At 50.9% G+C, this 27,748-nt stretch overlaps 1 protein-coding gene across 1 annotated transcript in view; it reads right to left on the bottom strand.

Moving 5' to 3' along the window:
• LOC311360948 (enhancer of polycomb homolog 1-like) overlaps window positions 1-22,242 on the bottom strand; it is a 28,109-nt gene extending 5,867 nt beyond the window's left edge. Inside the window, 8 exon segments of the mRNA XM_084481071.1 lie at window positions 2,265-2,354; window positions 2,844-3,014; window positions 4,492-4,639; window positions 5,200-5,348; window positions 6,687-6,893; window positions 8,132-8,277; window positions 11,585-11,744; window positions 21,616-22,242. Of these exon segments, the coding sequence (XP_084337197.1) occupies window positions 2,265-2,354; window positions 2,844-3,014; window positions 4,492-4,639; window positions 5,200-5,348; window positions 6,687-6,893; window positions 8,132-8,277; window positions 11,585-11,744; window positions 21,616-21,768 (1,224 nt within the window). The 5' untranslated portion in view covers window positions 21,769-22,242.
• Window positions 22,243-27,748: the final 5,506 nt, after the last annotated feature.

Raw genomic sequence — 27,748 nt, 5'->3', positions numbered from 1 at the left:
CCAGGACCGGACCAGGACTGGACCAGGACTGGAACAGGACCAGGACTGGACCAGGACTGGACCAGGACTGGACCAGGACCAGGACTGGACCAGGACCAGGACCAGGTCTGGACCAGGACTGGAACAGGACCAGGTCTGGACCAGGACCAGGTCTGGACCAGGACTGGACCAGGACCAGGACCAGGACTGGACCAGGACCAGGTCTGGACCAGGACCAGGACCAGGTCTGGACCAGGACTGGAACAGGACCAGGTCTGGACCAGGACTGGAACAGGACCAGGTCTGGACCAGGACCAGGTCTGGACCAGGACTGGACCAGGACCAGGACCAGGACTGGACCAGGACCAGGTCTGGACCAGGACCAGGACCAGGACTGGACCAGGACTGGACCAGGACTGGACCAGGACCAGGACTGGACCAGGACCAGGACCAGGTCTGGACCAGGACTGGAACAGGACCAGGTCTGGACCAGGACCAGGTCTGGACCAGGACTGGACCAGGACCAGGACCAGGACTGGACCAGGACCAGGTCTGGACCAGGACCAGGACTGGACCTGGACCAGGACCAGGACTGGACCAGGACTGGACCAGGACTGGACCTGGACCAGGACCGGATCAGGACCAGGACCAGGTCTGGACCAGGACCAGGACCAGGACCAGACCAGGACCAGGACTGGACCAGGACCAGGACTGGACCAGGACCAGGACCAGGACCAGGACTGGACCAGGACTGGACCAGGACCAGGACTGGACCAGGACCAGGACCGGAACAGGACCAGGACCAGGTCTGGACCAGGACTGGACCAGGACTGGACCAGGACCAGGACTGGACCAGGACTGGACCAGGACTGGACCAGGACCAGGACTGGACCAGGACCAGGACCAGGACTGGACCAGGACTGGACCAGGACCAGGACTGGACCAGGACCAGGACCGGAACAGGACCAGGACCAGGTCTGGACCAGGACTGGACCAGGACTGGACCAGGACCAGGACTGGACCAGGACCAGGACTGGACCAGGACTGGACCAGGACTGGACCAGGACCAGGACTGGACCAGGACCAGGACCAGGTCTGGACCAGGACTGGAACAGGACCAGGTCTGGACCAGGACCAGGTCTGGACCAGGACTGGACCAGGACCAGGACCAGGACTGGACCAGGACCAGGTCTGGACCAGGACCAGGACTGGACCTGGACCAGGACCAGGACTGGACCAGGACTGGACCAGGACTGGACCTGGACCAGGACCGGATCAGGACCAGGACCAGGACCAGGTCTGGACCAGGACCAGGACCAGGACCAGGACCAGGACCAGACCAGGACCAGGACTGGACCAGGACCAGGACTGGACCAGGACCAGGACCAGGACTGGACCAGGACCAGGACCAGGACCAGGACTGGACCAGGACTGGACCAGGACCAGGACTGGACCAGGACCAGGACCGGAACAGGACCAGGACCAGGTCTGGACCAGGACTGGACCAGGACTGGACCAGGACCAGGACTGGACCAGGACCAGGACTGGACCAGGACTGGACCAGGACTGGACCAGGACCAGGACTGGACCAGGACCAGGACTGGACCAGGACTGGACCAGGACCAGGACTGGACCAGGACCAGGACCGGAACAGGACCAGGACCAGGTCTGGACCAGGACTGGACCAGGACCAGGACTGGACCAGGACTGGACCAGGACTGGACCAGGTCTGGACCAGGACTGGAACAGGACCAGGTCTGGACCAGGACCAGGTCTGGACCAGGACTGGACCAGGACCAGGACCAGGACTGGACCAGGACCAGGTCTGGACCAGGACCAGGACCAGGTCTGGACCAGGACCAGGACTGGACCTGGACCAGGACCAGGACTGGACCAGGACTGGACCAGGACTGGACCAGGACCGGATCAGGACCAGGACCAGGACCAGGTCTGGACCAGGACCAGGACCAGGACCAGGACCAGACCAGGACCAGGACTGGACCAGGACCAGGACTGGACCAGGACCAGGACCAGGTCTGGACCAGGTCTAACCACCGAGGACCAGGTCTAAACTGACCCAAGACCAGGTCTGGACCAGGACCAGGACCAGGTCTGGACCAGGACCAGGACCAGGTCTGGACCAGGACTGGAACAGGACCAGGTCTGGACCAGGTCTGACCACCCTGGACCAGGTCTGACCACCCTGGACCAGGTCTGACCCAGGACTGCGATGCCACATGAAGTAACGTTGATTTGAGGTGAGGAGGGGGCGTCGCCGTGGTTACCGTGTTGTAGAGGCAGCCTGCTTTCCTGCGGAAGGCGAAGACGCCGTCGGGGTCGTTCTCCTCCTCCGCCTCCGAGGACCCCGAGTGCAGCTGGAGACACAGGGGTCACAGAGAGGTCACAGAGGGGTCAGGGGTCACACAGGGGTCAGGGGTCACACAGGGATCAGAGGTCACAGAGGTCACACAGGGGTCACAGAGGGGTCACACAGAGGTCACACAGGGGTCACAGAGAGGTCACACAGAGGTCAGGGGTCATACAGGGGTCAGGGGAGGAACGTCTTGGGGTGTGTATTCAGGGTTAGGGAGAAAGTGTGGGTGAGTGACTCACCCACTCACGGTGTGTGAGTGGGTGAATTTTGGGGTGAGTTTGCGTGAGTGAGAGTGTATTGGGGTGAGATTATTTGGGACGAGTGTGTGAGTGAGAGTGTATTTGCGGGTGAGCGTGAGAGAGTGAGAGTGAGTAGTCAGGGTGAGAGTGAGAGAGTGAGAGTGTGAGTAGTCAGGGTGAGAGTGAGTGAGTGAGTATTTGCGATGAGAGCGTTGGGAGTGAGGGAGTGCGTCCGGGGTGAGGGAGTGCACCTGGGCGTAGGGCTCCTCGTCCGAGCTGGGGAAGTCGTACTGGTTGAGGTCCTTGGCGTTGAAGAGGGCGGGGCCGGGGTGGTGGTGGTGGGGGGGGCCGGGCGCCGCGGCAACCACCTTCTGCTTCTTCTCGTACTTCCTCTTCTGGCGCGGGACCTCCGCTTTCTCAGGCTGCACACACACACACACACACACACACACACACACACACACACACACACACACACACACACACACACACACACACACACACACACACACACACACACACACACACACACACACACACACACACAGAGAGAGACAGTTACCACCAAAGCCAACTTGAAGTGAGCATTCTCTCCTCCTCCGAGTCTGGAAACTAAAAGTCGACTCAAATCCTCAGTCTGAGCCGTTCAGACCAGCTGGCCCGGAGACGGTGAGTGTCAGGCTTCGGAAAATATGGGAACAGGAAAAAGGAAACTCCCAGTGGTGGCATCTTTCCCCTGGCTGGATGGAAGGCGGAGGAGACAGCCGCCGCTCCACTGCGTTCTGATCAGCTGACTTTGTCTTTTCATTTCAAAAGCGTTATTGGAATAACGCTGGAAGCATTAACGGCAATATCCCGTCGGAGCCGCTGGTGAGGACGCCAGCGGCTGTCAGCTCCACTCATCAGTCAGACTCAAGACGTTACAGCTGAGCTTCAACGCAGCCCAAGAGTTTCCGAAAGGCACGCGCCGTCCAAAGTATGAAAGCAGTCCTTCTTCTTCCGACGATCACGACGCGCAGCAGAGCCAGGGGCTTTGAACTAACCCAACGCGGTTCTGCTGAGGTCAGCAGGGCTAGAGCTACTCAGACTCCTGAGACAAACACAGGCCCCTAATGTGGGGATGGATCGCCATCATAGGAGGACAAGGACACCTGGTCTATTCATGTCTGGATTACACTCATTAAACCAGCATCCCCTCATCGTTAGTAGGTCGACTCTGGTAGAGTACGTCACGTACTTAATGTACGCACTTATTGTACGCACTGCTGATAGTACTTATAGCATTGTAGTATCTAGCACCTAGCTATCTCTGTTGTACACAGGGAATGGGTTAACCTAGTGATGGTTAGTGTATACGGGGAACGGGTTAACCTAGTGATGGTTAGTGTGTACGGGGAATGGGTTAACCTAGTGATGGTTAGTGTGTACGGGGAATGGGTTAACCTAGTGATGGTTAGTGTGTACGGGGAATGGGTTAACCTAGTGATGGTTAGTGAATACAGGGGATGGGTTAACCTAGTGATGGTTAGTGTATACGGGATTGGGTTAACCTAGTGATGGTTAGTGTATACGGGGAATGGGTTAACCTAGTGATGGTTAGTGTATACGGGGAACGGGTTAACCTAGTGATGGTTAGTGTATACGGGGAATGGGTTAACCTAGTGATGGTTAGTGTATACGGGGAATGAGTTAACCTAGTGATGGTTAGTGTATACGGGGAATGGGTTAACCTAGTGATGGTTAGTGCTTGGCACTTGGTTCTATGAACATCCTTACTGTACCGACAGAGATATATCGTTGTTTCTCTTTCTTCTGACACATGGACGTATTGTTAAGTCGCTTTGGATGAAAGTGTCTGATCGATGCCCTGAACCTAAACGTTAGAGTCCCTGGGCTCACCTTGGACTTGTGGTCCTTGAGGTCCAGGTGGTCCTGGTGCCGGTACTGGTTGACGATGGGGACCAGGGGGATGATCTGGGGCTTGACCAGGGCCTGCTGGGCCAGGACCTCCGCCATCACCTCCCCGCTGTAGTCAGACATCACGTTCCTGGAGGAGGAGCCAGCGTTAGGAGGGGGAGCTAGGAGGAGGAGGAGAGGGGAGCTAGGAGGAGGAGGAGGAGGAGGAGGAGGAGAAGAGGAGCTAGGAGGAGGAGGACAGAGGAGCTAGGAGGAGGAGGACAGAGGAGCTAGGAGGAGGAGGAGAGAGGAGCTAGAGGGAGGATAAGAAGAGGAGCTAGGAGGAGGAGGAGAAGAGGAGCTAGGAGGAGGAGGAGAGAGGAGCTAGGAGGAGGAGGAGGAGAAGAGGAGCTAGGAGGAGGAGGAGAGAGGAGCTAGGAGGAGGAGGAGAAGAGGAGCTAGGAGGAGAGGAGCTAGGAGGAGGAGGAGGACCAGGAGAGGAGCTAGGAGGAGGAGGAGGAGGAGCAGGAGAGGCGCTAGGAAGAGGCGGAGAGGAGCTAGGAGCAGGAGAGCTTTAGGAAGAGGAGCACTAGGAGCAGGAGAGCTTTAGGAAGAGGAGCGGCGCTAGGATGAGGAGGCGAGCTCGAGGAGAAGCGGGAGGAGGCGCGCCAGGAGGCGGCGTGCCAGGGGCCTCTCCGCGGGCAGTCCCACCTCTTCTCGAAGATCTCCAGGGTGAGGTGGAGCAGCTCCCTCTTGCTCTTCTCCCTCCTCTTGATCATCTCCAGGATGGTGACGGCTCGGCTCAGGTCCCTCCTCAGCTTCAGCATCTTCTCGTACGACCCCTCGTCGTTCTTGCGGTTCTGAGGGGGACACACACACACACGTTGAGTATCAGTGTTACAACACTTCATATATATATCACACAGAACGGCTCTTCATAAACCATAACATACCGCAAGGTTTAGTAGAACTCATGTTATATATATCACACATCTTCATAAACAGTAACATACCGCAAGATTTAGTAGAACTCATGGTTTATGAAGATGTGTGATATATATAACATGAGTTCTACTAAATCTTACGGTATGTTACCATTTATGAAGATGTGTGATATATATAACATGAGTTCTACTAAATCTTGCGGTATGTTACCGTTTATGAAGATGTGTGATATATAACATAACATACCGCAAGATTTAGTAGAACACATGTTATATATATCACACATCTTCATAAACCATAACATACCGCAAGATTTTGTATCACTAATACACTTATTATTATATACATCATAGAGCTTCATAAACAATATATACCATAACAATTTATTATACATTTTATACATCATTCAACGTGGATTACTACGATCAAAGTCTCGTCACGTTGCACTATACATAGAACCTGTTTGATGACCAGTCAAATGTTTAGTATCTGGATGAAACGGGACTCATTCTTCAGAAAGCCATTGGTCTTTTTCCCCCAGCCCACTCGAATAAAGTGCAGTTTTCCTTTTGGCCACTCGGGGGCACAATCAGTCTACAGAAGTTGAAAATCAAGGCCGAAGTCTCTCTCTCGTAGCTGAAGCCTCGGTAAAAAATCAGTCAAGACTAACATTTAACCCCCAACATTCTAAAAGTTTGACTTTCGGTTTTAGAAATGAGGGCAACGCCCAGGAAGAGAAACCTCAGGGGGTCTGGCCCCCCAGAGAGACCCCCCTGCTGGGGTACAGGGGGTCTGGCCCCCCCCAGAGGGACCCCCTGCTGGGGTACAGGGGGTCTGGCCCCTCATAGCCCCCCTCCCGTACCCCCGGCAGGGGGGCTATGAGCTCCATGGTTCTCTTAACGCCTGTAGGCGCTAGGGACATGAATAACTCAAATTTTTCATGGTCGAATAATCAGTGGGTGGTATGAACGAATAATCGATTATTCGATGTGTGCCGACATTCACAGAGGCAGCCATGGATCATCGGCAAGAAATCACTCAATATCTTAAACGCAAAAAAACAAACTTTAACAGTGATCAGTGTTTGTGTTGTAATAGTGCTACAGAACCAACATTAGTTCCGTCCGTTAATTCTTGTTTATTTGAATGGGGAAAAAATGTTAACGGTCCAAATGTTGAAAATCGACTTTGACCCTCAGGAACGAATAATCTAATAATCGAATATTCTGACCCCATCCCTAGTAGGCGCTCACCTTGCGGGTCTGCATCTTCTCGGTCCGCCGCCTGAAGGCCACGTAGGGGTCGCTGGTGCTGGAGCCGTCCCTCTTCTCCTGCTTCACCACGGCCAGCAGGCAGCCCGGCTTGCCCACCTTCCTCTTGCGGCTCCAGTAGTCGAACACCTCCTGGATCAGCTCGTCGTCCTCCTTCAGGAGCAGCTTCGCCTCGGGGAGGCTCACCAGCTGGATAGGAGAGGAACCGGGGGTCAGGAGGTCTGAGGAACCGGGGGTCAGGAGGTCTGAGGAACCCGGGGGTCAGGAGGTCTGAGGAACCGGGGTCAGGAGGTCTGAGGAACCCGGGGTCAGGAGGTCTGGTCTCACTGAGGAACCAGCACCAGGTCAGAACGTCTGGTCTCACTGGAGCAACCTTTAGAAGGTCTGGTCTCACTGGAGCAACCTTTAGAAGGTCTGGTCTCACTGGAGCAACCTTTAGAAGGTCTGGTCTCACTGGAGCAACCTTTAGAAGGTCTGGTCTCACTGGAGCAACCTTTAGAAGGTCTGGTCTCACTGGAGCAACCTTTAGAAGGTCTGGTCTCACTGGAGCAACCTTTAGAAGGTCTGTTCTCACTGGAGCAACCTTTAGAAGGTCTGGTCTCACTGGAGCAACCTTTAGAAGGTCTGGTCTCACTGGGGCAACCTTTAGAAGGTCTGGTCTCACTGGAGCAACCTTTAGAAGGTCTGGTCTCACTGGAGCAACCTTTAGAAGGTCTGGTCTCACTGGAGCAACCTTTAGAAGGTCTGGTCTCACTGGAGCAACCTTTAGAAGGTCTGGTCTCACTGGAGCAACCTTTAGAAGGTCTGGTCTCACTGAGGAACCAGCACCAGTTTAGAAGATCTAACGGAGACGACCCAAACACTAGGTTTAGAAGGTCTGGTCCAACTCAGGAGAACAATCCACGAAGTTTATAAAGACCTATCCAACCATTGATTAGTGTTTACACTAATTCACTAATCAATAATTAGTCACATGTTGACTTTGTCAATGGCTTTCAAGAAATCCATTTACAGAAAAACACACATGAATAATTGACTTCACCGAGGGATTTTTTGTAAATGGCCAGCTTTGAGAGAGACATGATTCTATGCATCGGATCAATGAATATTGATCAGACGGTCAATAACTGTAAACAGTTCTGATTGGGTCAATCAGAGAAGGTAATTTGACGAGAATAAGTCTGACACAAAAACTGACATGGCGGGGGGGGGGGAATGAAAAGGAGAGAGGTTCGGGAGAGGAATGAAGGAGACCTGGAGCTAGCACCAGTCCGTCTCCTAGACATGGAGACAGACCGGTGCTAATGGAGACGGGGGCGTGTGAGACGCGCGTGGGGGACATGTGAGACGCGCGTGGGGGACATGTGAGACGCATGGGGGACATGTGAGACGCATGGGGGACATGTGAGACGCGCGTGGGGCCCCACCTGCTGTCCGCTGCCCTTCTCCAGACGGTCCAGCATCTCCTCAAACTGGTGGAAGCTGATCTCCATCTTCTTCTTCAGCTTGACCACGAAGGCCTCGTCGTCCGAGTCCAGGTCGTAGTCGGGCTGCTCCGTGTCCAGGCTGAAAGCTGAGGAACCACAGGGGGGGGGGGGGGTTAGAGCTCTGCTTCAAGACCAGTGAACCCACGGAGCTCCTCTGGTGCTCTGGGTCATCAGGACATCATCAGGTCTACGGTGGAACATGAACCGCTCCACTTTGAGACGTTAACCGTCTTCGCTGTGATGCCAGAACACAGCGAGACGGCTTTGAGGTTTGCTCGTCCTCAAACGATGACATCCCTTAGATTAGCCATCCCTTAGATTTAGTCATCCCTGAGGTTAGCCATCCCGTAGCTTTGCCTTCGCCCCCTCTCACGGCTGAGGGAGTAGCAGATGACTACATGACTATTTATGAATGGCAACATATATATTATATCCGTTAGGATATAACAGACAAACCAGGTGCTGTGTCTGTCACACACACACACACACACACACACACACACACACACACACACACACACACACACACACACACACACACACACACACACACACACACACACACACACACACACACACACACACACACACACACACACACCCCTTTAGGTGTGGAAAACCCATCTCAGTTGGAGGGTAAAGGTCAGCTCCGCTGTCCGCTACGCTTCAGACGTCAACTCCGCTTCCGCCGGAACGGGCTCGGCGTTGCGGTCCGGGATTTATGAGAAATTTATTAGCCCGGAATTTCAAAAACAGCCTAGCGCGCCCGTTCCTCTTTCACGGCCACCATGTCAGATTTCCCGAGACGCACGGGGACCAACGGCGAGGTACAAAGCAGTCCGTGTTCAGCAACACACTGAACATGTTCCAGAATGGAACCGCGTTCTCCCTGAAGTCTTACCCAATGAGAAGGCGGTGTCACGCCTCGTACCCACTGTACACTGTCCGTCGACGGAAGTGTGTGTTTAATAAATGCTCGACCTGGTTGCCAAAACGAGTGTGAGTGTGTGAGAGTGTGAGAGTGCCTCCGCCCACCCCCCCCCCCCCCCCCCCCCGGACTTCACACCACCGCTAACGACCGGCGAGTAATGATGTGTGTGTAACGCCCCCGCCCCCCCCCCCGAGTCAGTGCTGGGATGACAAATCCTCCGCCGTTCCCTCTAGGCTGGGGGCGGGCAGCTGGGGTTTCACTACACAAAGAGGAGCTGGGTGAGAACGGAAAGACGAGAGCTATTGGAGCTGTGCATAGACCCCCCCCCCCCATACCCCCCATTATCCCCCGCCTCCCAGTATGGGACAGGTCCCTCCTCCCAGTATGGGACCAGTGCATCCTTAATGTATTCATAGTCTGCCTCCACCTTCATCAACACTCCCCCCCCCTCCCCCCCCGGCCTCCCTCCAGGTCAAATCACACACACACACATCAACGTGCCAACTCTCCGCCTCGTATCTTGCGACTTTAATTAAGTCTGACTTAACGAGCTCCTCTGAGCACACATGGAGGGGGAGGGATGACCCCCTGTCTCCACGGCAACACCTCTACACCTTCACACGTGTAGCGTTAGGACTAGCCTCAGCAGCCCAGTGTCTCTGAAACCAGTCGGTGAGGTTGTGGGCAGAGATGGGGGATCCCTCGACACGTTTCGGCTGTGGTTTGGGGTTGACTGTTTCGGTTGCAATTTCATTGCATCTTTCGCTTCCTATTTAAAAAAAAAAAGCATGACAACATCACTTGTTTCACTATTTACTAGCGTACGTTTTGTATTTGATCCTCCATCAGAATGTATGTATGTATGTGTATATATGTGTGTGTGTGTATATATGTATATCTATCTATCTATCTATATTCTTTTTAATTTTAACCAGTATCATCCTGTTGCATTCCCACTTTTGGAAGTGAACCTAAAACCTGCACTTTAGGTGAACTTCCACTAAAGTCACGTGCCACTTTTAGACTCTTGCCTATGTAGGGACGAGCCGTGAATGTATGAATGAATCATGTATGCACTATGTCTTATGTCTATGTTTATGTCTTTGGCTTCCTATCTTTGTGTGGTGTTTGTCTTGTCTGTTGTATTGTAGAGCACACTGCAGCAAATTCCTAACAACTTCCGTTGTATGGCAATTAAAGTATTGAATCTTGAATCTTGAACAGACCGTGGAGTCAAAAACGTTTGTGCCCTACCTGTCTAGCCATTGTTTGTGTAGCCGCGAGTAAGCTCAGAATGGGCAGGATCCCCCCTGGCCCTTCAAAATAAGAGCTCAACAAATGTGATGTCACAATCGCAGCACAGTTGTTGTTTTTTTTTTGCATCCTCCACACCTTTGGAACCGAGATAAGGATCCGCATTTCTTCGGTTCTACGCGGCGCCAACAACAGGATTGGAATTTGCGTGACCGGGGCTAGCAGGGACTTTAACTCACAACCCCAGAGAGGCCTTCAGCTGAAGACACGTCCACAAAACACAAGGCTGTCTAACGCACACAACGACAACAACAACAGAGGAAGAGAATAAGCAACAAACAAGACAACAACATGAGAATACACAACAAACACTAAACAAGAGACGAAGACACGAAGAGAACCGACAACCCTCTGAGCGGACAGAACAACTGCAAGCGAGGGGCCGTTAAAAGTGAGCCCAACTAAACGACCGCCGTTTAAAAAGAGTCTCCTGCTGTCTACTGCCAGACAGCGGCCCTATGAATACAAACAGCCCCATGACGCAAGTGAAACCAAACAGTCCTGTACGAAGATTAAGGCCGATGAAACGCTCTCCCCCAGCACACACCTCCTCCTCCTCCGCAGCACGTTCACCGTGATGAGTCATCTGGTCCCGCTGGCTTTTCAAAGTAAAAGCCAGCGGGACCAGAGCGCTAGCCTGAAAACAGCGATATACACAGAACCTGGTTCTGTTAACTCTTCATGTCAGTACTGACACGCCGACCCAAGCGGTCTATAGACCCGTGAAACATGAGGGGACGGACGGACGCACGCACACGCACACGCACACACACACACACACACGGTCTAAACTAGTAGCCGTCCCTCCAAATTCATCATCCAATACTTGCTAATGCTACATGCAGGACGGTGTTTGTTCTGAGCAGAAACAATGTCCTCCTCCATCATCAACACCCTCATGAAGGTCAGCATGAGGGTCATCATCTTGATGATCAATCATGACCATCTTGATGATCGATCGATCGATCATGATGAACACCTTGATGATCAATCATGATGACCATCTTGATGATGATGATGATGATGATGATGATGATGATGATGATGATGATGATGATGACGATGACCCTCATGATGAGGAGGAGGAGGAGGAGGATGCTGAGGCCCCCCCCCCCCCCCGTGCGGACGCGGCGGGCCGTACTACTCACGCTGTATGTGAATGAGCTGCTTTGGCATGTTGAAGTCCCCGGGGTAGAAGGCCTCGTAGTAGGGGATGTTGCTCTCCGCCTCGGGCACCGGGATCACCATGTTGTCCCTCTTCTCTCCGTACACCTGCTGGGCCGAGATGGCCCGCTGGAGGTGGTGCTCCTGGGGGGGGGGGGGGGGGGGGGGGGGAGAGGAACCAGAGGAGGAACCAGGTCACACAGGGCACTCTACTGGTCCGGAGAACAGTCTCAAACGGCCTGGGGCCATTTCAATTTACCGGGAAATGAACAAAGCATTCTGGTACCTTCGTATTTCTCCATTTCCCATTGAGCATTGTTTTGTGTATAGACATATTGTTATACACTTCAAAGTGTATTACATTTGCTTTTACATTTTTAAACTTTCATTTCATTTGTACAGCCCATTAAATGGCACTTAGTCTGAAATGGCCGTACTGGCCTACATTACACACCAGCCCCCTAGCCCGGAGGTAAGGAACCACTCCCCCAGCCCAGAGTGAAGGCACATTAAACCCAGGAGAGGTCACCAGAGGTCACCAGATGAACCCCAGAGAGGTCACCAGATGAACCCCGGAGAGGTCACCAGAGGTCACCAAGTGCCAAACCCCGGAGAGGTCACCAGAGGTCACCAGAAGTCACCAGATGAACCCCGGAGAGGTCACCAGAGGTCACCAGGTGAAGCCACATCAATGAACCCCAGCAGGGATCAGACAGGGCTGAAGGTGTAGGATAAGGCGGGTGCTACCGCCAGAGCCCTGGATTACCTGGGTTGAACCGACAACACTGATGACCGATGTCAACAAGCGAGGTGAAAACCTGCCACACATCACGCCGTTTACCAGCAGTCACGTTCACCAACGTAGCGGAAAGAAGCGGTGGTTTGATCAGTTTATGAACGTGAGGCGAGGGCCAACAGTCTCAATAGCTTCTCTGATTATGGCTCCACGTTCACGCAACGCAACTACCACGCAGACGCTTCGACGCAGTCGTGAACCTTTACGGTTCCGCGTCGGGTTTGAGTGAGCGGACCAATGACAGCCCTTGTCTTGGCTGCATCGCCTCAACAGAAGGTTACACGCGCACGTCAGACCCTTGCGGTGGACGCAAGGAGGGTCCGCAAGGACGTAACGGGTCCGTAACCCCCTTTGCGTTGTTGCGTGAACGTCGGACCATAATCAGCCCTTTAGCACTTGCTTAACAACCTCACGTGCAGACAAGACATTTGGCCCAATGGAACGTACACCAATCGGACGGTTCCAGAGGAGAACGTATTTCACGGTGCTTAAATGTCCGTCATTAAGTAGTAATTATTAGCAAAGGTTGCCAATAGAGCCGAGATTTGATTGGCTAGTAAACCCTGTGATTTACAACGCAAAAAAAAAAAAGAGGGACACAATTTACAGATTTACAACCCCAGCGAACATATCCCAGCATTTAATATGGGGCTGGGCAAGATATCAACGAACCACTAAATCGTGACCGGAGAGAGAGGGCATCTCCGAGGAAGTTCGTTCCCTATGTTTCAATTCTTAACACCGGCTCGGGAGCCCATTACGCCAGACAGACCTGTGATTTGAAATGAGCATCCACGCTCCAGCAGTAATCCTGGTAGCCCTGTGCTACCAGGAGCCTGAGAGTACCCATGAATAGTTTTACACAAGATCTGGGTGCCATGACCTGAACTTAATATAATGGATCGTTTTAATTTCACAGTTTTAACCCCCATTAAACTGACAAAGCTGTCAAACATACCCCTGCTTGACTGGGGCTCGGCTTAGAATAGAAGTAGGCACTTGACTTTTTATTTCCACTGGCTTATGAAATATTACATTTACAGAGAATGTAAACGGACCCAGAATAGTGATGGTTCAGGATGAACGCTCACATTTATAGCTGGCGAGAGCAACAGGACATTAGAATTATCTTCAATATTGTTTTTGGTAATGTAGCCATTTATGACACAGCAAATGGGTAACCAATAGGAATCCCTGAAAGCATGACAGGGAGCCAATAGGAAAGCTTCACAAAGCAGTAGGGAACCAATAGGAATCCCTGACAGAGGCGTAGAGAACCAATCGAGCGTTCAGGGTACCATAACACTTTTGCTCAGCACCATCCACAATGATGTCCATCTGCTGTAAACATCCAACAAGAGAATAGCCCCTCTTTGGAAAGCTTACCGCAAACATGCAACGCAGGATCAGGGAGAAACTAACTATCATTCAGAACCATATTTACCACACACACACACACACACACACACACACACACACACACACACACACACACACACACACACACACACACACACACACACACACACACACACACACACACACACTACAGGTTTAATCGGTACAGTTTATAGCACAACAGCCATTAAACCATTTTTTGTGAACCATTTTTTGCTGCGAATCTACCACCACCTGCGTCCACAGGGTCAAACGTTTACTTAGAAATGGTTTATTTTTACCTGCCAGAGGGGATTAACTACCGGCCAAGGAATGTGTAACCCTTTTTTTTTTTATCTGCCAAAAGTTCCCACCAAAAGTTGGCTAGTGGCAGGAGTTTATTTTGGACACACTTGTATTCCCACAAGGGCCTGCCAGACCTGTGTGCCTTGGTGGGGGCGGTGGTAGCAGGGTGTGCTTTGAGGCTATATCAGGCCTCATCAGTCAGCTGCTGCTGCTGTAGTAGTAGCTCAGATCTGGGCAGCGTGCCCGCGGCAAGCAGTGTGTCACGGCGGCAGAGGTCTGCTGTCTTTATTCAGCACATCTTTGGACGTAGGAGAAGGAGACGAAGTGGAAGGATGACAGGAAGGACGACTTGAGAGGAAGGAGGGAAGCTGCCAGTAGGTTGTAGACAGAACTCGATCTGTGTAAATCTGTTCATGCATCCTGCACTGCTCAAAATAAAAAACACATTTGACAGGCAGGTCTGTGACACGCAACATGGAAAAGGATGGGAAATTCTCCAGCGTTTACTCCGGAAGTTCCATAAAGTTCCCACGGGGGTCTTCAGTCATTCGTCTGAACGTTTTGGCATGAAGAGAAAAAAAAAAAACATCACCACCATCATCACTCCAAAGTCTTGAAAACTTAAGTGTCCAGCACTAGAAAGAATGCGTCTCAGGCTATAAAAAAAAAAAGAAGAGTCTAAGAGCCAAAGTCTGCACGCATCAGTTTAAAATCCACGGTCTGAACCACTACTGACTGCAGGAGAACCAGAGCCTCCCGTCGAACGGCTGTCAGACTTCCACAGTAAAGTCCTCCAGGGAACGAGAGAGCTGACGCATTAGGACCCGGCTACGCGCCCACCTTCAGCCACTAGCAGGGCGACCGGCCACCGGACAGCGGAGTCCACCCCCATTAGCCTTATTCACCTGTCGGCAATCTTTGCTCTAAACACGAAGCAGGATAATGGAAACTGAATTCGGAGGAATTCAGTTTCCATTATCCTGCTTGTGAATAAAAGACAATGGTTCAGGTTGTGACCTGAACCAAAAAAGGTCATCCTCTAGATGAAGGCAGCATCACGACCACCCCCACAGCGCTCCCGGTCTACAGCTGACCGTGGCGTCATTCCTGGAAGCCACGGTCACTACCCAGCATGCCTCTGGGTATCTACTCTAGTGTCTACGCTACTCACAACCCCCCCCCCACCCCCTCCCCTCCACCCCGTTCACCCGCTGGGAGAGCAGGGAAAGGCATAGGTCATAACTGGGAAGGAGCAAGACGTCTCCGCTATGTAAACCTTTAGTCCATGATACATGGACGTCCTCCTCCACTCGTTGAACATGAACTGCGATGGGTATGAGTATGAATGTGAAAAAAACACTGCCTCTTCACGTCTACATACGCTGTGGATGGAGAACCCATCTGCACTGCGTACGCTTGACCTGGTATGACTCATGCTAGCACTGATGTTACATAATACATAATTGCATATGCAATTACATAACGGCACTAAGGACTGCGCATGGAAGTGGTGCATGCACTGCATGCACTTTATTCAACAGTCACTCAGCCGAAGCTAATCGAGAGTAGCATGGTTATTCCAATGTGCTGGGGTGGAGTTGCAACGCTAATGTAGCCTAAGCAAACGCAAAAATCGTACAGAGGACCCGATCAACTTTCCCTCCGATTTTTTAACTCCAAAGTCTGTCTAGAGTGGACTAGCCCACAGCAGAGGCTTTAGCCCATAGCTGTCCACTAGGCTGTGAAACAATTCAGACAACAACAAAACCATTGAAACCAAGTGGCAGTCATTGTACACAGGGTTAGACAGTGTTGTGCATGAACTAGTTCAACAGAACTAGTTCATTGAACAAATTCATTTTTCTATGAACTTTGAACTGAACTTAGCATATTTTTAACTAAAGAACTTGAACTAGTTCAGATTTTGTGACATTCTGAATTGATGCTTAGGTCCAGACTACATGTTTATTAAATAGAGTTACTGCCTTAGTTGTGATGAATGAAACAGGTGTACAAGTAATATCCACAACAATTTGAGATTGTAGTGATGGGCAGCAGGTAATGGAGAGGATTCATTTTAAAAAATAAGCACAGAATACTCACTCCAACAGTTTTTCTTCGGTTTCTCAAAAAACTGTTAATGAACTGAACATGAACTAGTTCAAAACTGAATTGGTGAACTATGAACGTGAATTTATTCATTTTCTTTTATATGAACTGAACTTTGAACTAGTTAGAAATGTGAACTTGCACAACACTACTGGGGTTAGATCTGTGCTTTGTGGACTGGATGCATAATATGACCGGGGATATGTGGGCCAACCAACCAGGTTAAAAACGCAGTCACGTTCTCATTTCACAGTGATCTTAAAGCTTGGCCAGACAACCCTAAAAAAAAACAACTCCTATACACCCAGACACTCCGCTAGCATACGTTAGCACGCCGCCCCCCACCCCCCCATCTCCCAGACTCCCTGCAGCCCCTCTGTAATGGAGACAGGCCTCCACACTGAAACCATTTCCCTTACCAGAGTAAAAAGTCCCATGTGCGAACAAACGACGAACGTTAACATTCCGGAGCACGTGCAAGTTTATATTGTTGAATTTAAAACAAAACCGGTTGCATTACCGGCGTTCACACCAGGCACGGCAGGTTTGCCGACTGACAAGGAAATAAGCGCCAACACACACACACTCCAATAGGCTCTGGAAGGTGAAGCCCGGTTTCGGAATACTATCGCCGCATTTACCATCGTCACAGCTGAACGTATGCATGGAACTGCTTGCAAGAGAAAGTTCAGAAACTAGACCGCTCACGCGGCGTGTGTAAAGGCATGCATGTGTGAAGTGTAAAGGCATGCGTGTGTAAAGCGTAAAGGCATGCGTGTGTCACGGCACTAGAGGCCTGTTCCTATCAGTCAGAAGCTGGCGATGCACTGGCCCATCCACGGACCAGACAACCTGTAGAGACCCAACAACCTGCAGAGACTCAATGAATCATGACGCTGCACTTCCTGGCTACTGCCAAGAAAGAGCATATCGACGTGATGATCTTTCCACTAGTTTAATTGTTTACATATTTCCTGTAACCGCCAACACCTAGGGTTAGCTGTTAAGCAGGAATGTCACGACGTGACGTACAGGTTTAGAAGTATATTGTAAGCTGTACATTAGCTCTGGGTTATGGCGAACCAGGCCAAAGTATACTACTCCGTATCCGTAATCCGACTCCATAACTACAGAGACCCCTCGAGCATTCGCAGTTCTCCGTCGGGATGTCGGATACGTGATGCAATTCGCCGCCCGATCAATCTAATATGCTGACTACTGACCGTGTAAATAGTGTTGAAAATAAACTTCCAAAGCTTTTCAAATCTTATTTGTTGTTTTATTAGTCCTTAATGTGCAAAGTAAACAAGGTGCAAAGTCAAAACCGGGGAAAGTGATTCCGGAAATTATTTTGTTAGAGGACCAATCACAGCCCTTGCCGTCTCCGTACGTCTCTGTTTCATCGACGGATAGGTAAAAAATATTGGATGTGCACGTAGAGCTACGGAGAGGGTCTCCGACAGGCTCTCCGTATCTACGTACAACACTTTTCGGAGGACTATAAACAAGGCACGGTGGTGCATGGTGAACCAGGCTGTGGCTATATACTGGAGACTAACTGGGAAGTGGTATGTTGGTGTATGGTGAACCCAGTCAATGCTTCTTGAGAGATTAGCTTTAGCAAAGAGTCACTGCATGGGAGAATGAGGAGGATAATAAGTACTAACGCAGGCATGAAACACTCCATAACCCTACAACACGACATCACAAATTACAAATCAGCTCACCCATATAGAAAATAACCAGATCCTAGTAAACTATTATCCAAAATGTCATACTATATATATCGCATTGGGCCAGCCGCCAAGGTGATTCATTGTGAAGGTTCCCTTTCCCAGACACAGCCATAGTAAGCACAGCATGGCCCAACGTAACCTTTGATGCCATCAATCACCACCAGATCACCTGAGGCCGACTCCAGCGCGGCCCTCAGAGAGCTACCGTCTGGGACATGGTTGGAGCCCTGGATAGTAGCCGACAGCCCAGGGGTAGCGCAGCTCAGCGGCACCCAAGCTGTGTGGCTCATGGGGAGCTAGCTAAACTTGGGCGAGCATCAGTGACAGTGTTTTGAAGCTAGCTACTGTCAGCGTGGTTGGATTAGTCTACATGGAGCAGACTGGAGGAAGGACTTTCCACTGATAACATTAAGTGACATTCTGTTAATTCGTTCATTAATGAATACATTTCTCACCTTTTAAATGAACCTCATGGGTCGGTCGATTCATTGACCCACATTTAAAAGCCAAATAAACAAACACTGACGCAAACATTTAAGGCTATAACATAACAAAGCTTTGGTATGCACACTTTAAAAAGACCACGATTTCAACCATGTCAATGGCTAAGACACCAAGTGCATGTAAACAAGCAGAATACACAGCAGCCAGATGTGTCACATTCCTCCTTCCATGCACATCGTCCGGTCTGCAGCGGAACACCTGCCACAGCGCAGGAAGAACCACGAGTCTGCGATACACATCACCTCGCTTCAATACGAGGGCCCACCGCTGAAGGAACCAATCAGATCCTGCACGCACACACACTTCAGACAGGTCACATGACCTACATTCCACCTCAGTGAGGTCACACGGCAGGAACACACACGTGTACGCATGCACGGCCCAGACCCAGATGTAAACACGACCATGCCCTGGTCCGTCCACACACACACACACACACACACACACACACACACACACACACACACACACACACACACACACACACACACACACACACACACACACACACACACACACACACACACACACACACACACACACACACACACACACACACACACACACACCACCACCCCCCCCCCCCCCCCCCCGATCGGAGACACACAACCGACACACCAGACAGACCGGCCTACAACAACAACAACAACAGGCCAGACCATTACATAACCGCACGCGACGGGGATTTGGGGAACCATCTGGGAGGACAGACTGCGACCACAGACTACACAGAAGCTCCTGGCTGGAGTGGTGCGGCTCCGGCCACATGGGACTACAATTACCCTTCCAGGATATTTCTGCGGCAGACGACTCGGTTGTGTGACACAGTTCCATTGCGTTTTCATAATCACAACACAAGGGTGACTGGAGAAGGAAAAAGTGGGATCTGGGATATAGACGACACCAGCATTGACTGAATTTAAAGCGCTCTGTTGATTTCAATGTAAATAAAAGCGTTTAATGCAGTGAGGGTCTGGTTGTAGATGCAGTGAGGGTCTGGTTGTTGATGCAGTGAGGATCTGTAAGGCTGACTAGATGACCCCCCACATGAATCCCTCTGTCACTCACTCCGCAGTACTCATCGACGGATGCCATTCATTCACACACACACACACGCGCGTCACACAATGCACTTTGAATGGTTTCCAATCAATCGATTACCCGTCAGCACCAAACTGGAGATCCAATACTCCAGGCTGCAGCACAGACCGATTCGGTGACTGCTCTACTGAACACCGTTAAGAGATAACTGGAGAGAGGAGGGGAAACTTGGGACCGGCTAGCATTTAGCTCCCACAAACATCATGCCAGCACACAGCTGAACCCTATCACCACACGGGATAGGCGATTTAATACGGACATCCACCACCACCGCCCCCCCCCCCCACCCCCACCACCGGACACAAGCTAGCCTTCATAGAGCAGAAATGCAACTAACATCGCCCTCCGAATTCAATTTCCGTTTTCCACCTGCACGTTTCTCTCCCAACATACAGCTGAGCAGCCCCAGTTACGCAACACATCTCTCCTGCTGGGGGGGGAGCAGACTTCGAAGCCTCCCTCTCTCTCTTTCCCCCCCCCCTCCTCCCCCGCGGCCGCAGGGCCCCTGCAGAGTGGGGCACGTGCTGCCAACCTGCTGTGCCATCTGACCCACTGAACCGTTGCCCCCCCCCCCCTCCCCAGGGAACTCCGTAGTAGAGCTGTACTACAGATCGGCCCCCCCCCCCCCCCCCCCAGAGCAGCGGTACATCATACCCCGTTCACTGTCACGGTGTCACGTTGACACACTTTCATCTCCGCCGCTCGGCCTGATATGAGACGAGTTATGAGGTGTGGAATTCTTATGAAGGGGATTTTACTTTAAAACAGCATTAGGCTGGTAGTGTATGTCATCAGCTATATATATTATGAATTAGACGCTACATTTGTACCAGGGGTGAAATTAAAGCACCCTTAAAATGAAGGTTACTTCTAGTTATGCAGCGATAACGATATTTCTTTGTTATTAAGAAGATAATGGAATAGAAATGATAGTTTGGGACATGGCTACAGAATGCTGCTGACGCTGGTCATTAGTTGAATGGGTTATTGGACACCCTGACCCATAACAAGGAACTATGAATACAGATATTAATTCTGTGGTTGTAATTATTTATTCTACAACTTCAAAGGGTGTCATTTGACATACAGATAACAAGTGCATGCAGAAGAACATAAATGCAGCTATAAAAATGTCCCGGGCCTTTATTTATTATTCGTTGCCACTCCTTTGAGTCATGGTATATATTCTGACAATCAACAAGAGCGATTGGTTGATGATCGACAGCCTACCTGTCACTTTAACTTTCCTCCGGACACACACACACACACACCAAAAGCCCCACAATGCAAGACAACCCTACTCGCAAACAGGAACTCATATTTAATCCAATATTAAATATTTAATACTACTTTTTTTTCCTGTTCGGATTGTCACCAGGTGCAGCAGCAGTAGGCGCTCAAACAACAACACAACAGCCTTCAGCACCACCAGCAGCCTGTGTGTGTGTGTGCCATAAGTGACAGCTACTACTACTACCAGGTAGCGAGCGAGCGAGCGGGCCGTCCCCCTGTGCTGTCAGCCGGCCTGTGTTGACATCTCTCCGGCTGCCCCGGCCACATGTCACGCGGACCCGCCAGCGCCCCCGTCCCCCGGCCCGCCGCCATGACGCCCAGTCCCCGCCGCACACACAAAATGTCCGAAGCGCTAGAAATCACGTGATTCCTTTGTGCTCCCGAACCGGTCCCCGTCCACGCAACACAACCGACCCATACCGACATATTACACTCGAACGGGCATAAACACACGCATACCCCGCCGGACCGTGTGTCAAACCTATATTTTGATGCGTTTTACACGCAGAATTCGTCGTGTTTCTGGCTGGTTGGTTGGTGGTGGGGGTGGGGTGGGGGGTGGGGGGGGTGGTGGAGGGGAAGGGGAAGGGGGGGGGGGGGGGGGAGAGAGAGAGAGAGAGAGGAAAAAAAAACGGCAGCCATTTTGTGAAAGCTTGCGCAGAAAAAGAGAGAAGAGAGAGGGACAACCCCTGATGTCGGCAAAGAATACGCAAAAAAAAAACAAAAAAAAAACACGTTTATTTTTCCCCCCAGAGCTTTTTTTTTTTTTTTGGTTTGAACGATTAAAGCATACCGATTCCTCTTCCTTTTCCATCCCCGTCGGCATCTGCGGCACTGCCCGGTTAATGGACGCGTACTCGTGCAGGTCGGGCAGGTCCTCGCAGCGGAAGACGGGGAGCGGCTTGGACGCGTCCAGCGCCCGGGCGCGAAACGACAGTTTGCTCATGGTTGTTCCTCACTGCGCGAGCCGCCGCCGCGGCGCGAAGAAGGTACCGGAGCTCCGAGCGTTGACCGCGTTGGCGCCGGGCGGAGCCGTCATGGAGGACTCTTGTGTGGCGGGCGGTTGTTTCTCGGTGGGTCTAAAAAAGAGGACCGACTCTAGGCTTGGCTTGGCTGGGCTGTAGCCGTGTGTTTTTTTTAAGGGCGTCGCCGAACCGGGTGGGGTGGGGGGGGTGGAAGAGCCGGGGGAAGGCCCCGGCTGTAGGGCTGGCTGGCTGGCTGGCTTGGCTGGCTTGTCGGACTCGTGTTTCCCGGCGCTCCGCTGCTGCCTCGCCGCTTGGTTCAGTACGCCATGGACAACATGGCGGACATTTAACAGTCTTTTTGCTCCGGTTGTCTCGGAGCGGTCCAGCCGGTCCAGCCCCCCGTTCACCCGCCGACCATTCCCACGCGCTCCCGAGCGCTTGCGCGTTCGCGGCGCTCGCTGCTGTGGGTGGGGGGGGGGGGGGTGGTGGTTTGGGAGGGGGGTGGTGGTTTGGGAGGGGGGAGGGGGGGGAGGGCCCCCCAGTTTTGCTTTCCACACACACGCACAGAGATAAATAATACATGATTGAAATAACACGCGTGATGAGAATTTAGATTTAGATTTTTTTTGTGTGGAACACTTGGAACAAAAAAGCGTTGTTATTCAGAATTAATAATTAAAATAACGAATCTTAACGAGAGAACAAAATTATAATAAAAATGCGCATCGCTGAAATGTTATTTTAGTCCTTACATTTTATTTAAATATAGCATTAATGACTAAATTATGATTTCCTTTCAGATCCTCTCTCGAAGGGCCCAGAGGTTAAACGATTAAATGACATTCAATATGATGTATATAAAATTAATTAGAGTTTTAATAACGTAGTCCATTGAAATGTAATAATGACGTTAATGAAATGGTTAACTCATTCGCTTGCCAAGTGTTGTACTGCATTATATCAAAAGGTTTGGATTAGTTAATTGGTTTGATAACCAATTTATAATAACACTTCTGGGGAAAAAATATTTATAGTGTTATAGTTTGAACTTCATGGCCCTACTTCAAATGCATATCAACCCACCTAGCCCTTCAAAACTGGGATCGTAATACATTTTTTCAGCAACTGAATTATTGTTCACATCTTTGGAATGATTACATTTTAGATGCAATAACTTGCCATCTAAACGACTACATGATGGCATTATAATTAGTGAGCGATTGAACAGACTTGAGGACATTACTTTCCAGGCAAAATGCTGAATAGTTCAGTTCAGTTTAGAGTGGACAAGTGCCAGCTGAGATCAGAGTAGACCAGTCTGACAGTAGACCAGTGACAACTCAGACCAGACCAGACCAGTGACAGCTCAGACCAGACCAGTGACAGCTCTGCTTCAGAACACGGGCGCCCTCTGCTGGTCAAACCCGTGTTCTGCGTCGTGGGACCTAGTGGTCCCGACGGAATATTCAACTGAAATCCAGTCGTCGTGAATACTGTAACGTCTTGATTATTTAAAAGAGATCGTTTATTAACAAACCCAAACCAGGGAAAGTCCTATTTTAATTAAGACGAGGTTTGGATTCAAGAGCGGTAGTAACAGAACTATGAGCACGGAGGAGGAGTAATAATAATAATAATAATAATAATAATAATAACCACTTCAAACCTGGGCCAAGAGATAATATAACTATAATAATAATATAGTATCAGCAGAGCTCGACCAGCGCACTATTCCACATTCTGCCTGCTTTGAAAGCGCTATTTCAACCTAGAGGCACAACCTCCGACAGCAGACCTGAAACACAGCCTCGTCCTGGTCTCCACCGGTGCGGTAGAGACCAGCCGAACGAGGCGGTGTTCGAGCAGCGGTGGGCGACGGTGGGTGCGGGTCGTGACTCGTGGGGTTGACGTCGCTCACAGTCACATGACGCCGGAAGGTTAAGCTCATACTAGACTAGTCGAATCGCCCTTCATCTAGTAACCGACCCAGCGGACACGACAGAGGCTCAGCGAGGCCCGCCTGCGGAGAGGAGACATATGGGCCCTCAGGGGCCCCCCCAGGAGAGGAGACATGGACCCTCAGAGCATCAGAACCAATCCGAATAGTCAAGGTTATGTCGTGTCTTCGACCTACTAATCATTTATTTAACCAAAACAACCGGTCGCCGCCGCCAAACAATACTTCCTCTACCTCTTCACCGTACAACATAACTTTGAGAAAGGTTTTTTTGGGGGGGGGGTGGGGGGGTTAAAAACGCAGTTTGGGGGGTTAAGGAGGGGAGGAGGAGGATGGGTGCAGGGCCATGCAGTACCACCGTCCGCCACACGGCGGGGGCGGCGCTGTTTGACCACTCAATAATAAGCCATGATGAAATCATTAGTCTTTATAACACAAGATCACCGACCATCGCCGCTACTAATACTCTCCAAACCCTTCGCATCGAGCACCCCTGTACGACACGTCTCATAGTTGGGAGACATTGGCCTCATTAGAGCCCGACTGCCCCCCTCAGAATAACTCCAGCCTGCTGTTGGGAGATATGGTGGACAGACTGGAGAATTAGTCCCGACCTCTCCTCCTTTCACCAAACTAAACACAATCCGACCTGCTGCCGTCAGGACCGGCTGGTCGGTCGGTCGGTTAACCCGGGTCTAGCGGGTAGTTTCAGAGCTTTTATCAGGCTGGATATGAACCACAGCTGCCAGCTGACCAGCCAGCCAGGAATTTGATTGCGTGTCTGAAATCATCTGACGCCAGAAGCCCCATCACGGAGCGGCCCTCCCCGGAGCGGCCGCCCGCCCGCCCGGCCCCCCACCACCACCACCACCCCCACCCCACCCCCGGGGCTGAAGACTCACCAGGCCGCGGGCATCCACCCCCGGGCGGCCGGGGTCCCACCCGGGACCGGGACCGGGGGACATGCAGCGCAGGTCACGGGGAAAGACGCCTGGGAATCGGACCCACGACGCAGGCAGTGCGAGCCGACATGGGTGTTGTTAGTCCTTCCGCTCGATCCCGTCTCGGTCCGATCGATCAGCTCCGTCCGATCGATAATCACCGTCGACATCATCTTTAATCCCGCCGGTCGTTCTCTAAATGTTATTTTCTAGTAGCCGAGCGGCTGAAACTAGAGAGGTGGAAAGCAAAGTGCTACTGTTGGGGGTTAACAACTTTGCTGTGAAGGACGGCTTGTGATTGGTCCGCGCCGGGCACCAATCACCTGTGGAGAAGCCGCGCTGGGTGGCGTCATGGTCGAGGAGGAAGGGGCGCGCTGTGATTGGCTGAGGGTTATTGTGCATTAGTACTTTTTTTTTTTTTTACAATGTGCTCTAGATTTAGTTTGATAAACAAGTGTTATTATGGCTCGAGAAGGGCCGCTTGACTTGATCTTTATATACTTTTATTAGTAAAACACGTCTTTTATTGCAGGACATTGTCAAACATTATTATGTCAAAAATTAAAATGAGCTTTCCGTTTACAAATTGATTGCCAGTCCAAAAAGAGGAATACTTTTGCCATTATATATGTATGTATGTATGTATGTAAAACTACCTTATATTTCTTCTCCTTTAATTGAGAGCACTTTTAATCACCACAGTGCCTTTAGTAGTAATTCATAAAAACGAAGTACAAACCATGGAATGAAATACAGAAAGTATTTGGATATCACTGGGATAGTAAAACATATTAGGAAGTTAGGGAGTTGTACTACAGACCTCATCCTGTGAACAGCACCATACAATATAATCATTAATAAACACGTACAGAAATAAAGACACAACTCTCACTGTGCGTTTGTGGGTCAATCGTTGGGGTCTTTATTTAATAAATATCAGAAATAAAATAATTGCAAATATGAGTTATAAAAAGGCACTTAAAAAGTCTGATATTTTGTACTTGGACATTCTATTAGTTTATTAACCGAGATTGCTCCCCTAACACTGATCTATAAAAAAGGTTTTTTTGAAATGGGATCCCCACTTTGGATAAAAAACATTTGATCGAGGCACCAGAAAATAACATGGAAACACATTTGATACAAAACATAAGAAGAGAAACTGAGCGGTGAGGCTGAGGCTGGAGTCCTCCACGCGTTCAGCACCTGCTCGTAAAAAAAAAGCTCTCAAACATCCGACAATAAGGCTGAATTCTGGTGATTTCCTGTGATTTCGTGTGATTGCGTATCATTTGGCATTGCTGTGAGGAATCAGGGACCTGAGTTGTCTTTTTAAAATAAACAATTAAAACCCGGTGATAAGACAATAACAAAGCCGTCCACCCCCCCCTCCCCCGCCCCCGCCACCCTCCCCCCTCCCCCGGACCACAGCCCCCCCCCCCCCCCCCCCCCCCTCCCCCCTGCCCCCCCCTGGACGGCGGCGCGACCGATTGATTGTTGCGATAGAAACACACCTTTAACGTCGTCACCTTAAACACAAACTCTGTCCACTCTAATTATGGCTTTAGACAGCGAGCCCAGATCGCCCCCCCCCCCTCCGTCACCCCCCCCCCCCCCCTCCGTCACCGCGCTACATGGCCGCCTTTAGAGCGGACCGGTCCGATAACGAGGCGTCGTCATGGTGACCGTAGTACCGACGTAGAATCTCAGGGGGTCGGATCCCGTCGACTAGTGGATTGTTGCGTCCCCCCCCCCCCCCCCCCCCGCTACCGTTGGAAACGTAGACAAGTGATGTGGGCGGGGCCTTTGACCCCGCACCTGGAGAAGTTCGGCCGCCATCGGAAACGTACAACTCTGGCCCATGAAGGTCCTCGAGGTCGGACGCTAACGCGTACGGCCGTACATTAACATTGCATGACGGCATCGTATGATAACACGCTATAACATGGCACCATAGTTAACGTTAACATGCTGTGACGACTTGGTACAATAACATGGCACCATAGTTAACGTTAACATGCTGTGACGACTTGGTACAATAACATGGCACCATAGTTAACGTTAACATGCTATGACCACTCGGTACAATAACATTGTACCATAGTTAACGTTAACATGCTATGACCACTCGGTACAATAACATTGTACCATAGTTAACGTTAACATGCTACGACCACTCTGTACAATAACATTGTACCATAGTTAACGTTAACATGCTACGACCACTCGGTACAATAACATTGCACCATAGTTAATAACATGGGGCCGTCGGATAACGTGATTGTTTGATGAGGAGAACGCTCAAGTTCCACAGGGAACGAAATCAATTCAAAAAAAGGAAAAGTAAAATATTATACAGACTGTACACATTTCCAACCGATGCATAGGATAAGACACATGAGTAAAATGTAATAGTGGCAAAACAAACAAACAGTGACATAAAACTGATTTTAAAAAGCTCTCTCCCACCTCTCTACCTCCTCCCCCCCCCCCACCCCCACCCCTCCCAAACACGCTCATTTGCATACAGTGTCGTCATGACGGCAGGACCGGCCCATCACTTGCCCTCGTACTTTGGATTGACCACGGTCGTCACGGCGCTCTTGTAGATGGGGTTCTCGCCCTGAGAGAGAGAGAGAGAGCGAGATCGCGAGAGCGAGAGAGAGAGAGAGAGAGAGAGAGATAAGTTTACATCACTACAGCAACACAACGATAGTCTAACCCTAACTCGGTCTACTGGAACGGACACGGGGGAAACGAGAGACTTCTCACTTAAAAAAAAACGATTCAAAAGACATTCAACGGTTCACCGTCCATCCTGGAGGGTCAAGGCCCCCGTGTACAGGAGGAGCAGACCTCGTAGCCACGGGGGGGAACTGAGATTTTTTCAGTTCCTGAAAAAATCTCAGGAACTGAAAATTCCCCAGGCAGAAGAAAAGGGGTTACAAACCCACCGGTGTGAGACGGTTCTGTCGTACGCTAATAAAGGCTCTCATCTCTCACGGCTAACTGCACGTGCCTCAATCCCCTAGCGGCCCATCTGGGCTCCTGACTCCTAACTCC

The sequence above is a fragment of the Micromesistius poutassou genome, assembly GCF_964030765.1.
Source record: "Micromesistius poutassou genome assembly, chromosome: 16".
Taxonomy (NCBI): domain Eukaryota; kingdom Metazoa; phylum Chordata; class Actinopteri; order Gadiformes; family Gadidae; genus Micromesistius; species Micromesistius poutassou.
This window is presented reverse-complemented; position numbering and strand designations above follow the sequence as displayed.